This window comes from Loxodonta africana, chromosome 20 (assembly GCF_030014295.1).
Source record: "Loxodonta africana isolate mLoxAfr1 chromosome 20, mLoxAfr1.hap2, whole genome shotgun sequence".
Lineage (NCBI taxonomy): Eukaryota > Metazoa > Chordata > Mammalia > Proboscidea > Elephantidae > Loxodonta > Loxodonta africana.
Window position 1 is genome coordinate 16,506,344 of NC_087361.1, and position 13,006 is coordinate 16,519,349.

General features: G+C 38.9%; 1 protein-coding gene across 1 annotated transcript in view; it reads left to right on the forward strand.

Annotated features, from left to right (window-relative positions):
- The first annotated feature begins 5,354 nt into the window (after positions 1-5,354).
- GABRR3 (gamma-aminobutyric acid type A receptor subunit rho3) overlaps positions 5,355-13,006 on the forward strand; it is a 96,165-nt gene continuing 88,513 nt past the window's right edge. The window contains 1 exon segment of the mRNA XM_064273480.1: positions 5,355-5,432. Within this exon segment, the coding sequence (XP_064129550.1) occupies positions 5,355-5,432 (78 nt within the window).

A 13,006-nucleotide genomic window follows, 5' to 3' on the forward strand; every position in this document is an offset into this window, starting at 1 on the left:
CTATTATAAGAACTCAAGAAATAGCTAAAATAGAGAAGAAAATACTTTTTGATGGTTACCACAGTATGGCGGGAGGGAGGGAGAGGGGTATTCACTAATTAGATCGTAGATAAGAGCTACGTTAAGTGACGGGAAAGACAACACACAATACACGAGAGGTCAGCACAACTGGACTAAACCAAGAGCAAAGAAGTTTCCTGAATAAACTGAACACTTCAAAGGCCAGTATAGTAGGGGCGGGGGTTTGGGGACCATGGTTTCAGGGGACATCTAGGTCAATTGGCATAATAAAATCTGTTAAGAAAACATTCTGCATCCCACTTTCGAGAGTGGTATCTGGGGTCTTAAACCCTAGAAAGTGGCCATCTAAGATGCATCAATTGGCTTCAATCCACCTGGATCAAAGAAGAATGAAGAACACTAAAGACACAAGGTAATTATGAGCCCAAGAGACAGAAAGGGTCACATTAACCAGAGACTACAACAGCCTGAGACCAGAAGAAATAGATGGTGCCCGGCTACAACCAATTACTTCCCTGATAGGGAACACAACAGAGAACCCCTGAGGGAGCAGGAAAGCAGTGGGATGCAGACCTCAAATTCTCATAAAAAGACCAGACTTAATGGTCTGAGTGAGACTAGAAGGACCCCAGAGGTCATGGTCCCCAGACCTTCTGTTAGCCATTAACCATTCCCAAAGCCAACTCTTCAGACAGGGATTTGACTGGACTATGGGATAGAAAATTATACTGGTGAGAAGTGAACTTCTTGGATCAAGTAGACACATGAGACTATGTGGGAAGCTCCTGTACAGAGGAGAGATGAGAGGGTAGAGGGGGTCAGAAGCTGGTTGAATGGACAAGAAGATAGAGAGTGGAGAGGAGTGTGCTGTCTCATTAGGGGAAGAGCAACTAGCAACTAGGAGTACATGGCAAGGTGTACATAAATTTTTGTGTGAGAGACTGACTTGATTTGTAAACTTTCACTTAAAGCCCAATAAAAAAAATTTTTTAAATTGGCAAAGGATATGGATAGACACTTCACCAAAGAAGATATTCAGCCAGCTAACAGACACATGAGGAAATGCTCGCTATCACTAGCAATTAGAGAAATGCAAATCAAAACTATAATAAGATAATCAAAACCATAATAAGATAAGATCTCACCCCCGACACTACTGGTAGGAATTAAAAAAAAAAAAAACAGAAAATAACAAATGTTGGAGAGGCTGTAGGGATATTGGAACTCTTACGCACTGCTGGTGGGAATGCAAAATGGTACAACCATTTTGGAAAATGATATGGTGTTTCCTTAAAAAGCTAGAAACAGAAATACCAGCAATCCCACTCATAGGAATATATCCTAGAGAAATAAGAGCCCTCACACAAATAGACATATGCACACCCTTGTTCATTGCAGCATTGTTCACAATAGCAAAAAGCTGGAAACAACCTAATGCCTATCAACAGATGAATGGATAAACAAACTATGGTATTTACACAAAATGGAATACTACACAACGATAAAGAACAATAATGAATCTGCAAAGCATCTCAGAGCATGGCTGAATCTGGAGGGCACTATGCTGAGTGAAACAGGTCAATCACAAAAGTACAAATATCGTATAAGATCACAACTATAAAAATTCGTGAAAAGATTTACACACAAAAAGGAACAATCTTTGACGGTTATGAGGGAAGGGAAGGGTGGGAGGGAAAAACAGTAAATAGACAATAGATAAGCAGTAACATTGGTGAAGGGTAAGACAGTACACGACACTGGGGAAGCCAACACAACTTGTCCAAGACAAGGTCATGGAAGCTTCATAGACACATTCAAACTCCCTGAGGGACCAAATTACTGGGCTGAGGGCTGTGGGGACCATGGTCCTGGGGAACATCTACCATAATTGGCATAACATAATTTATAAAGAAAAAGTTCCACATACTACTTTGGTGGGTAGTGACTGGGGTCTTAAAAACTTGTGAGTGGCCACCTAAGATACTCCACTGACCTCAAGGCATCTGAAGCAAGGGAGAATGAAGAAAACCGAACACACAAGAGAAAGATTAGTCCAAAGGACTAATGGACCACAATTACCACAGCCTCCACCAGACTGAGTCCAGCACAACTTGATGGTGCCCAGCTACCACCGCGGACTACTCTGACAAGGATCACAATAGAGGTTTTCAGGCAGAGCAGGAGAAAATATAGAACAAAATTCTAACTAACACACACACACAAAGACCAGACTTACTGGTCTAAGAGATATTGGAGAAACCCTGAGACTGTGGCCCCCAGACACCCTTTCAGCTCAGTAATGAAGTACTCCTGAGGTTCACCCTTCAGCTAAAGATTAGACAAGCCCACAAAACAAAACGAGACTAAAGGGGCACACCAGCCCAGGGACAAGGACAAGAAGGCAGGAGATGACAGGAAAGCTGGTAATGAGGAACCCAAGGTTGAGAAGGGGAGAGTGTTGACATGTTGTGGGGTTGGCAACCAATGTCACAAAACAATGTGTGTGTTAATTGTTTAATGAGAAGCCAGTTTTCTCTGTAAACCTTCATCTAATGTACAAAAAAAAAAAGTGCAGAGCAAAAAAAAAAGGGGGGGGGAGGAAAGGGAGGGGGATAACATTAAGGCTCTGACTCAGCATCAACAGAAAAAGATGTCTTATTGTAACTAAGCTGAAACCCTAAGGCCTTCTATGGACCAACTCTTTCTAATCTGGGCCATTATCTTATTTTAATTTTTATCTAATCATTTCCCATTTAACGTTCATAACTGACAGGATATAAACTGTTAATGTCTCCCGTAGTGTTGATATTGGCATTGGCAGATTGTCTAGCAAATATGGTCCAATAAAAAGGACAGATGAAGATTTGCATCACTGATTTATTCTTATAATGTAGAGGGAGGCACTCCGAGCAATCGAACATGATATAAGTGACAAAAAGGAAACATGTGTTTTGACAGGTATTTCTGAAGAACATGTGCCCTAAAAAGTTCCACTGCTGGTCCATAAAGTGAACAACTTCTACTTCAATGGTTCATTCCTTTGGGTCAAAGTATTGCTTTAAGAAGTCCCCTGCTAATGTCATGCTTATTCTTTATCGGCCATCAAAATATTTCATTCTGAAATTAAAAGTTTAGTGATCATCAAAAGGTAATCTCAAGATAATAGGACACAGAATTTTGATAAGAGGGGATATGTAAAACATGGTTTAATATAAATCAGAATTTTCTAAAATGGGTCCTCTGGAAGAGCACTTTTTCTGGGAAACAATAAGTATTGGGGGTTTTTTAAAAATACAATCTGAAATCAAACACAGAGTTCAGAAGATTTAAACAGACTTTTTTACTGAAGCCTTTAATGTGTTAACATTAATTCATCATTCAACAAATATTCAACATTAAACACTAACTACATCCTGAAATAGTTGTAAGTACGTAAGATTTACAAGGGAACAAAACCAAGGTCTCTTCCTTGTAAAGCTTACATTCTAGAGGGATTAGACAAAGAACAATAAACATAATCAGTAAGTAAATTATGTAGAACACGCTCACTTTGATGAACAATGTGGTAGTATTCTCTAAATTTGTAGATATGAAAACTGTTCAGTCTAGCAGTTTTCCTTGTGTGTATTTACCCTAAGTAGACTCTTACACATGTACAATAGGAAATGTTTACAAAAATTAATTGCAGAATTGTTTATAATAAAAAAGTCCATTAACAAAAGAATAAATAAATAAAACATTATATATCCATATATTGAAAAACCATACAGTAGTTAAAAGAAATTAACTAGAACTACATCCGTCAACATAATAAATCTTTAAGTATAACCAAAGAAAACATAAGTTGCAGAAGTAAAATATATGTCACCTTTTACGTAAAGTTTTTGAAACATGCAAAAATTCTGTACATGATTCATAAATACATACATATGTAATAATAGTATCATTGCATATAATTATAAACACTGAATAGAGAATAAAAAGAGAGAGAAAATCTATTATATCATTCTGAAATTTATAATAATTCATTCTAAAATTATATTTTTAAAGAGGAAAGACACACCTAAAAAACATAGGAAGATGTTTCAAGGCATGGTTTAAGAGAAGTCATAGCTTACATCAAAAGAAATTAATGTGATAAAGCAATAACACAAGGATACAAGGTGTCAGGGATTCTCTGGTGGAGCCAATAGTTAAGAATTTGACTACTAGCCAAAAGCTTGGTGGTTCGAACTCATCAAGAGGTGCCTCAATAGACAGACTTGGCAATCTGATTCCAAAAGGTCATAGCCTTGAAAACCCGATGGAGCTGTTCTACTCTGCACACGTGGGGTTGCCATGAGTTGTGTAATGGACTTGATGGCAACTAACAACAACAACATGATGTCAAGGAGACAAATCAATTTGAAGAAATTTAGGAATTTCCTTTACAACAGTATATTTTTTGAAAGAGAACAGCATTCTTAAGCCGTAGTAGACAGATCAGCTGTTGCTATATGGCTTACCATGTGACTTTCCAATTGGAGAAATTTCATTTCACTGACATGCCCATTCTTTGGTCCCTGGAATATTTCTACTCCACATATACAAAGTAACTTTAGGACAGCGTGTTGCCATAATTCAATAGTGATTATGTATACCATATACACTGCCTAGGACTAATTTCTTTTTTAAAATCAGGCTGATTATTACATTAAATCTTAAGTAGAATCATTTTGATAACAATAGAATGAATCATCTTAAAATATGATTATTTACCTGACAATAATAATCGTATAATTTTTCATTTGTGCTATGGTAGTCTGTAAGCATTTGAGCATAGAAAGATTCATTTCTGGATGAAAAGGAACCATGAGATAAAGAGAAGGATCTTTAAATGTATAATTAAGATTAAATTAGTCATCTTTTTCTCATTAAGCACATTATTTTGTTGAGTAATGAAATATATTCACATGTATATTGTGTTGGATTAAGGGACTTCATGCCTGACCTCACTTTTCTGCCTCCCTAGGACTGCAGATGAGAGTTTGTTAAGTAGGGCATAGAGCATTCCTCTAGGAACCTTCCCTGGAAAAGGACTAAAAGGCTGAAGCTGAAAATGGAAAAACCTGCTTTGTTTTCATTAAATTGCTGATGACCCACACAGATGTTTGCCTGTAAGTAATGTGAATCTATTTAGTCTAGTGTAACAAAAGACAGCATTGAAGGCCATGTCTCTTTTTTTCTTGATATATTTTACCTGGCATGCTGTTTGTTTTTAAAAGCACAAGTGAAGAAGAAATATTGATAACAGTGTCAGTTGCTTCCACCTACATTCCTTTCTTTTGAAAGAGATGATCCTGGCTTTCTACTTGGTCTCCTTCACCTGTATCTGGACGGCATTGATGCCAAACGCCGTGCTGCCTCTACAGGCAAGAAGCCAAGCCAGCACTGCTCCTCTTCAGTGAAATGAGCCCAGTAAGAAGCCATTTTATGCTGGGTTCTCTAGAGAAGCAAAACCAGTGAAGCACATATGTGTATAAAAATATATATAAATATATATATAGAAAGAGAGAGAGATTTATATCAAGGAAATGGCTCATGCAGTTGTAGAGGCTAGAAAGTCCCAAGTCTGTGGGTCAGGTTGGAGGCTTCTCCTAACTCACATAGCTGCAGGGGCTGATGAGTCCAAGATCAACAGGTAAGCTGGCAGGCCACTGGCTCACAGTCTGCTGAGGCTGAGGAAACCTAAGATCAGCAGGTTAGCTGCTAGCTCCACTCCCAAGAACCAGAGATCAGATGAACTGGAGCCAAATGCAGGATTCAGAGCGAGCAAAAGCCCTTGAGATTTGCCAGAAAGTCCACATATATTGGATGCAGGCCACACCCCCAAAGAAACTCCCTTTCAACTGATCAGCTACTCATAGCAGATCTCATCATGGAGGTGATTACGTTACATCAGATCTCATTATGGAAGTGATTACAACATGACATAGCTGCCAAACTACATCATAGCTGTCAAACCACTGAGAATCATGGCCCAGTCAAGTCGACACACAACCTTAACCCACAGTATAGTCCATGCAATTGTTGAACAGTTTCTCTTACCAGATGCCTCAGATCTACTGGAAACCCAGAAACATCTCATTAATGGTCACGCAACCTTTGACAGTGTTTGTCTCTAGAGATAGCATTCACTCAACAAAATATTTCATCTCCGCTTACTATCTGAGAGAGTAGAATCTTTGATCTCTGCTGGCATTCGTATGCATATTTTTGGAAAACGACAGTTCAGTTGGGTTCATGTAGGAATTCTCTTTCAGGGAATGTATTTCCTCAATGAGTTAATGTATTTATTACTAATAATGACGCATTTTTAATTTTTCTTCAAAATATTTTCAGTAGAAATTGGTCTATGTATCAGCTTCTTTTAATGTCCAATTACGGGATATATACTATACTGATGAGATAGTATTGAAAGACGTTAAAGCCATTTCTTGTCTTTCAAGAATAGTTTCCAACCCTTTGAAAAATCATCCTAAATATCAACACATCATCATTATTATTTACTATCAATAATCAGGAAACCCTGGTGTCATAGTGGTTAAGAGCTACAGCTGCTAACCAAAGGGTCGGCAGTTCAAATCCGCCAGGCGCTCCTTGGAAACTCTATGGGGCAGTTCTACTCTGTCCTATAGGGTCACTATGAGTCAGAATCAACTCAATGGCACTGGGTTTTTTGGGTTTCCTGGTTTTAGCACTAGAGTCGTGCATCCCAGGAAACCCTCAGTCCCAGGTAAAAAGGGAAAGCTGGTCAACCTACTACCCACATATCTTTAATAATTGCAGAATGGCCTCCTGTCTTTGGGAAAGTCTTCCCTTTTCACCAAGCCCAAGGCTTCCAGAAAGACACAGAAGGAGAAATTAAGGGATGAGGGTGAGCAGCATCATCCAGTCAGCCCTGGCAATCAATGCGGTGACAGGTGTTTCAGCCAGATTGCCCTCACATCCTGAATATTTATTAGGCCTTCCCAATAAGATCTGGAAAAGAATACATAAAAATTTAAGGAACACATTCTGGAGCCTCAAGTTTAAGTACTGAAAACAAAAGAGGTATGTGTGAGGATGGGAGGTTACTGGATCCCTGATTCCTGCTCACCCCTTAAAAATCAAGGACTGCATCCCACACTTCCCTTCCATGCTTGTACTCCCAGATCCCAGGTCTCAGATAATATGAAGTCTTGCCCAGTTCAGCCACTTTCCGCATCTTCTTTAGGGCAATTAAGCAAGGAAATATTTAGGAAATGTAGGATTGTACCAGCAGACAGTATTTTTTGACACTGCCTATAAAAAGTACATTTTATCTAATTTTAAAACAGATCGAGACTGCTTAAAATATCATCTACCAGTCAAACAGTAGGAGATTTTTCCAGTCTGTATAGCGGATGTGTGGGTAAAGAGAAGAGAGATCATCACTGAAGTTAACTCATTCCACTGGTCCACCGTCAGTGGCTGAGTTGCTGCAGAAAAATCTACCATGTGTATTTTTTTAAGTGTCCTTTTTAAGGGTAAGAGGAAAACATCAGCTGTTCATCGTGGCAGGGATTTTTTTTTTTTTCTTAACGTTAGATGTCTCATTTTTTAGTCTCTTTAAGTGAAGAGAACATTCAAGACTACTGAAAGCAAGATTTCTCCTGGAGATTTCAAGGATTCTGCTACATGGGGCCACATGTATTTGTTTCCTTTTCTGTGTATCCTAAGTGAGGTGCTCCTTTGAGCCACCAGCTGGAATATGATTTATTAGAATTTATTTCTGCTTCTTTGTTCTTCAAAGAAAAATCCTTCAGGGCATTGGGATTGAGTAAACCATAGGCCCCTGACTTAGGAGTCACTTAGAATGAAACCCAGGTGTTTTCCCCTAATGAACAGAGTAATCCAGCCAGCCAAATTCAGAGCCATCACTTGGCATTCTCTCATGCAGATTTCAAGGCATTTGACAAAAACACAGAGATTACTGTATAGGGTAGTTTCTAAGTTAAGGAACACAGGTTTCTTCAGACCTTGGTATGTGAATAAATATACTGGGAGTTTTTGCTTCACATCCAACTTTATTGTCAATCAGTAAATAAAGTAATGAATTAATTAATTAATAATCCACTCTTTCATAATGAAGGATAACTAATAGAGTGAAAATGAAGGGAACACATGGTCTCTCTTCAAAAATTATGAAGTGGATTTATATACAGGATCTTGCATTTATGTGCATTATTTTCAGCCAGTTTTAATACAATCTGGCCCTTAAACACTTCATTATTATTTATTTTCATTCAGAATGTAACTTCACTTTTTATTATCCAAAGATTCTCTTTGTTTCTTAAAAACAAAGGGAGTGAAGCACTGGATAAAGTCAGTGTATTAGTTGTCTAGTGCTCCTACAACAGAAATATCACAAGTGGATGGCTTTAACAAAGAGAAATTCATTTTCTCACAATCTAGTAGGCTAGATGTCCAAATTCAACCTGTCAGCTCCAGGGGAATGCTTTCTCTCTCTGTTGGCCTTCTTATCAATCTTCCCCCAGAATGGGAGATTCTCCATGCAGGGAACCTGGCTCCAAAGGACACGCTCTGCTCCCAGCACTGCTTTCTTGGTGGTATGAGGTCCCCCACTCTCTGTTTTATTCCCTTTCCTTTTATCTCTTGTAAGATAAAAGGTGGTGCAGGCCACACCCTAGGGAAACTTCTTTTACATTGGATGAAGGATGTGACCTTAGTAAAATGAAAAAAACAAACCTATTTGGACCCTATAAGACAGAGTAGTACTGCCCCATAGTGTTTTCAAGGAGCGCCTGGTGGATTCAAACTGCCAAGATTTTGGTTAGCAGCTGTAGCACTTAACTACTACACCACCAAAGTTTCCAAAGAACAGAGAAAGAGTGTTACAATTCCACCCTAATCCTCTCTAATGTAAAATTACAATCACAAAATGGAGGATAACCACACAGTACCAGGAATCACGGCTTAACCAAGCTGATACATTTATTTGTGGTGGGATACAATTCAATCCATGACAGTTATGGCAGGTGAAAATGTACCTGGTTTGCCTAGGGAAGAAATTTGTCTCCAGTAGTTAAGAGCTCGGCCTGCTAACCAAAAAGTCGACAGTTCGAATCCACCAGCTGCTCCTTGGAAACCCTATGGGGCAGTTCTACTCTGTCCCAAGGGGTCACCAGGAGTCGTAATCAACCTGACAGCAGTGAGTTTTTGGTTTCGTGAGACTAAGAGGAATAGGTATATACAGGCAGTCCCTGGGTTATGAACATCCAACTTATATCCAACTTACTTGCCCTTTAATTTGCCCTCACTTTTTAAATTTACCCTCACTTTGAAACTCTGAACCAATGCAAACTAGGACCAAATTCTTAATCACAATCACCTTCATTTGCTTTGAGTGCAGCTTTTAAATCATTGAAAAGGCTTCAAGCCTTTTCTTGCACTAACCAAAAAAACCCAAACCCCTTGCCATCAAGTTGATTTTGACTCATAGCGACCCTATAGGACAGAGTAGAACTTCCCCACAGGGTTTCCAAGAAGTGGCTGGTGGATTCGAACAGCCAACCTTTTGGTTAGTAGCTGAACTCTTAACCACTGGGTCACTAGGGCTCTAATTCTTGCACTAAAGAAAGGCTAAATAAGAACCGTCTGCACCTCTTCCAACTTACCTACAAATTCTTAAAGACACACTCAGGCACGGATCTTGCTCACAACTTGGGGGCTGCCTGTACACTCATTGCATATTTATTCATTTCTTCAATGGTTGTATTGAATGCCCTTCATAGGCCGCGCCCTGGATTGGAGGCTAAGGATACTACGGGAACAGCACGCTCTCTGGCCTCAAGAATTATTAACAAAGTGCCAGAGTCTGCACACATCAGCCTGCAAGAGGCAACTGTTAAATTTTCAGGAAATATACGAGCTGGCTATTAAACATAATCATTATTAAAATCAAATAATATAAGGTTACAATTAAATAAATTATTTTAAAAACAAAAGTGATAAATATTTACAACTTAATAGTTCCTAATTATTTTATTAACATCTATTGTTCTTGAAGTTATTTACATCTTTCATATGTGTACAGTAGAAACCCCATATTAGACTGTACTACACTACACTATGCAATGGGCTACTGTACATCTTTATCATGTTGATAGCTTGAAATTGGACTTTTTGGGAGTATGTACACCATGGAAATCATCAAATACTACAATTGGGCTTTTTTTGTCCCCCCCCCGGAGAGCCACTGGTTAAACACTTGCCAAAACACTCTTGAAGCTAATGTAAAAGCCAGGAACATCATTAAAAAAACCCTCTGCCGTCACATCAATTCTAGCTCATAGCAACCCCATAGACAGAGTAGAACTGCCCCCACAGGTTTCCAAGATTGAAATCTTTATGGAAGCTGACTGCCATACCTTTCTCACATGGAGCAGCAGGTAGATTCAAACCACCAACCTTTTGGTTAGCTGCCCAGCAATTTAACTGCTGCACCATAGGAATTGCAAATTCAAGGGCTGCTGAAAGGAAGACACAATGGAGTGGCAGAGGCTGTACCAACTAAAGAGTGTGTGCCCCTCTGGGAGGCCAGGGCTCCTGCTGTTACAACAGAAGTTGAGCCCAGTGTTGCCAGGTTTTTATTTTTCAAAAAAAGCAAGAAACCCAGATTTCATGTGAAATTTTCCAACTTAATACACCATGTGAGCTACCCCCAAAAAATACTCCTACTCCAAGCCAGCTCCTAATTTCACAGATGAGGAAACTGAGGCCTCATCACTGAACTCTGGATCTGATAGAGACCCAAGTGACACATAGGAAATGTCATCGCTCAGGTGGGGCCTTCTCTCTGGCTGGCTCTTCCTCAGCCATGTTTATCTGTGCAGGCTTTTCTTTTACAAGAGATGGACCATTGGCTAAAGTCTGGCAACTTCCACAGTCAGGAGTTCAGGAGCCGTTCATTCAGAGTCACAATATTCACTCCATCCAAGGTACCACATCATCTCCAAGAAGTCTCAGAAACATCCAAACCAAAACCCATTGCCGTCAAGTCGATTCCAATTTATAGCGATCCAGAGTAGAATTGCCCCATAGGGTTTCCAAAGAGTGGCTGGTGGATTCGAACTGCTGACCTTTTGGTTAGCAGCCGAGCTGTTAACGACTACGTCACCAGAGCTCCAAGATTAGATAGCATCAGGGACCTGGAAACGAACATTGGATCCAGAATTATAAAGGGTTTTTTTTTTTATAGTGATGTACAGCAAACTGGATCAACCAATTTTTCCCATTACTCTACTGCAAGCAAACTGTGAGCTACTACAAGGAATCTCACAAATTCTTTGAATTTGCATCTCTGTGGTCTTAGAGAACATTTTTGCTTCATTTTGTATTTTTCTAAAAGAAAAAAAATTTAAGTCCACGAAATGGTCTCTAAATATTTGCCTACATTATTTGGGACTATAAGTTGGGCTTACAGTAAGCACTGGTTCATGATGGAGGCTCAGGGAGAAAAGACATCTATGTCAGCAAGAGGGCATGTTTCTAGAATGACACGGAGAGTAGAGTGACAAGGTGGACAGCCACGACTGAGCTCTTATTTGGAAAACAATTTAGGAGGAAAGTCCAATTTTGTCTGGATAATTTATAAAACATTTATTATACAAATAACACTGTAGCAATAATGGACTCTTAAGTGGAAAAAGACAGAGAATCTCAGTTATGCTTTCCCTTTTCCAAGTTCATTTCTAATTCTTATTCATGTAAAACCAATTGCCATGGAGTCAAGTCCAACTTGTGGCAACCCCACGGGTGTCAGAGGAGTAGAAAATCATAGGGCTTTCCATTGCTGATTTTTCAGAAGTAGATTGCCAGGCCTTTCTTCCAAGGTGCCTCTGAGTGGACTTGAACCTCCAACCTTTAGTTTAGCAGCCAAGCACCTTAACCATTCGCACCACCCAGGAACTCATTATTGATATACCTACATAATTTTTTGTGTTAAAAAATTACAGCACAAATACTATTTTTTTAACTTAAACATTTTCCACATTCCTTCATAGATACATAACGTTATTTTAATAGCTCTGTATTATTAAGTTGAACTGAAGGACGAGAATCACCTCCTTTATTGATGAACACTTATTTTAACATCGCACTGTTATAAATAACAGCAATAAATATTTTCGCACATGTAATTTTTTCTTTGCCAAAAAAATTACAGTTTCCCTGGAATGGAATTACTGAGTCAAAGCCTGTAAATTATCTTCATAGCTCTCAAAATTTATTTCAAAAGGGATTTTACCAATATTTATACTCCCACCTGCAAAGTATAAATGTTCCTATTGTGTCTTACTTTTTTTATGATTGTTGGGTACTAACATTTTTTATTTTCTACTAATTAAATAAATAAGTATTAAGCTGCAGTAAAGATTTTATTTGGCATCTCACTGTTAAACCCTCTGGATAGTCTATTCATGTCAGGTCGACTTGTTTTCAAGTTCTGATCCAAGTAAACTAATCCAATACATAGGCCTCGAATCCCTCAGGAAAGCAGTTTGGTAAAGCAGCCAGCTGAGCATTTGTGACTCAATTAAAATGACAGTGTTCGTCATCCCGCTTATTCAACCCCAAAGCATCAGAATGAGTTATGCCCATTTGCTTTCCCTCAACCAGTGCTGTCACTGCTGTTGTTGCTCTCGTGTACTGTCAAGTGGATTCCGACTCTTTTTAATTCTTCACCTAGTATGTCCTCTTCAAAGACTCTGAGACCACTCAAAATCCAGCCTTTCCTTTTTCTGGAACCCCACTTTTTTAGTCACAAAATTCTAGTAGAGTTTCTGTTACCAAAAAAGAGAGAGGAGCATAAAAAATATGTCTCCTTTGTATCATCCAGGAAGGAAAAGTCCTAACTCAAAGAGAAAAACAATAACCATTACCCTGCTTACACCTACTGTTTCTC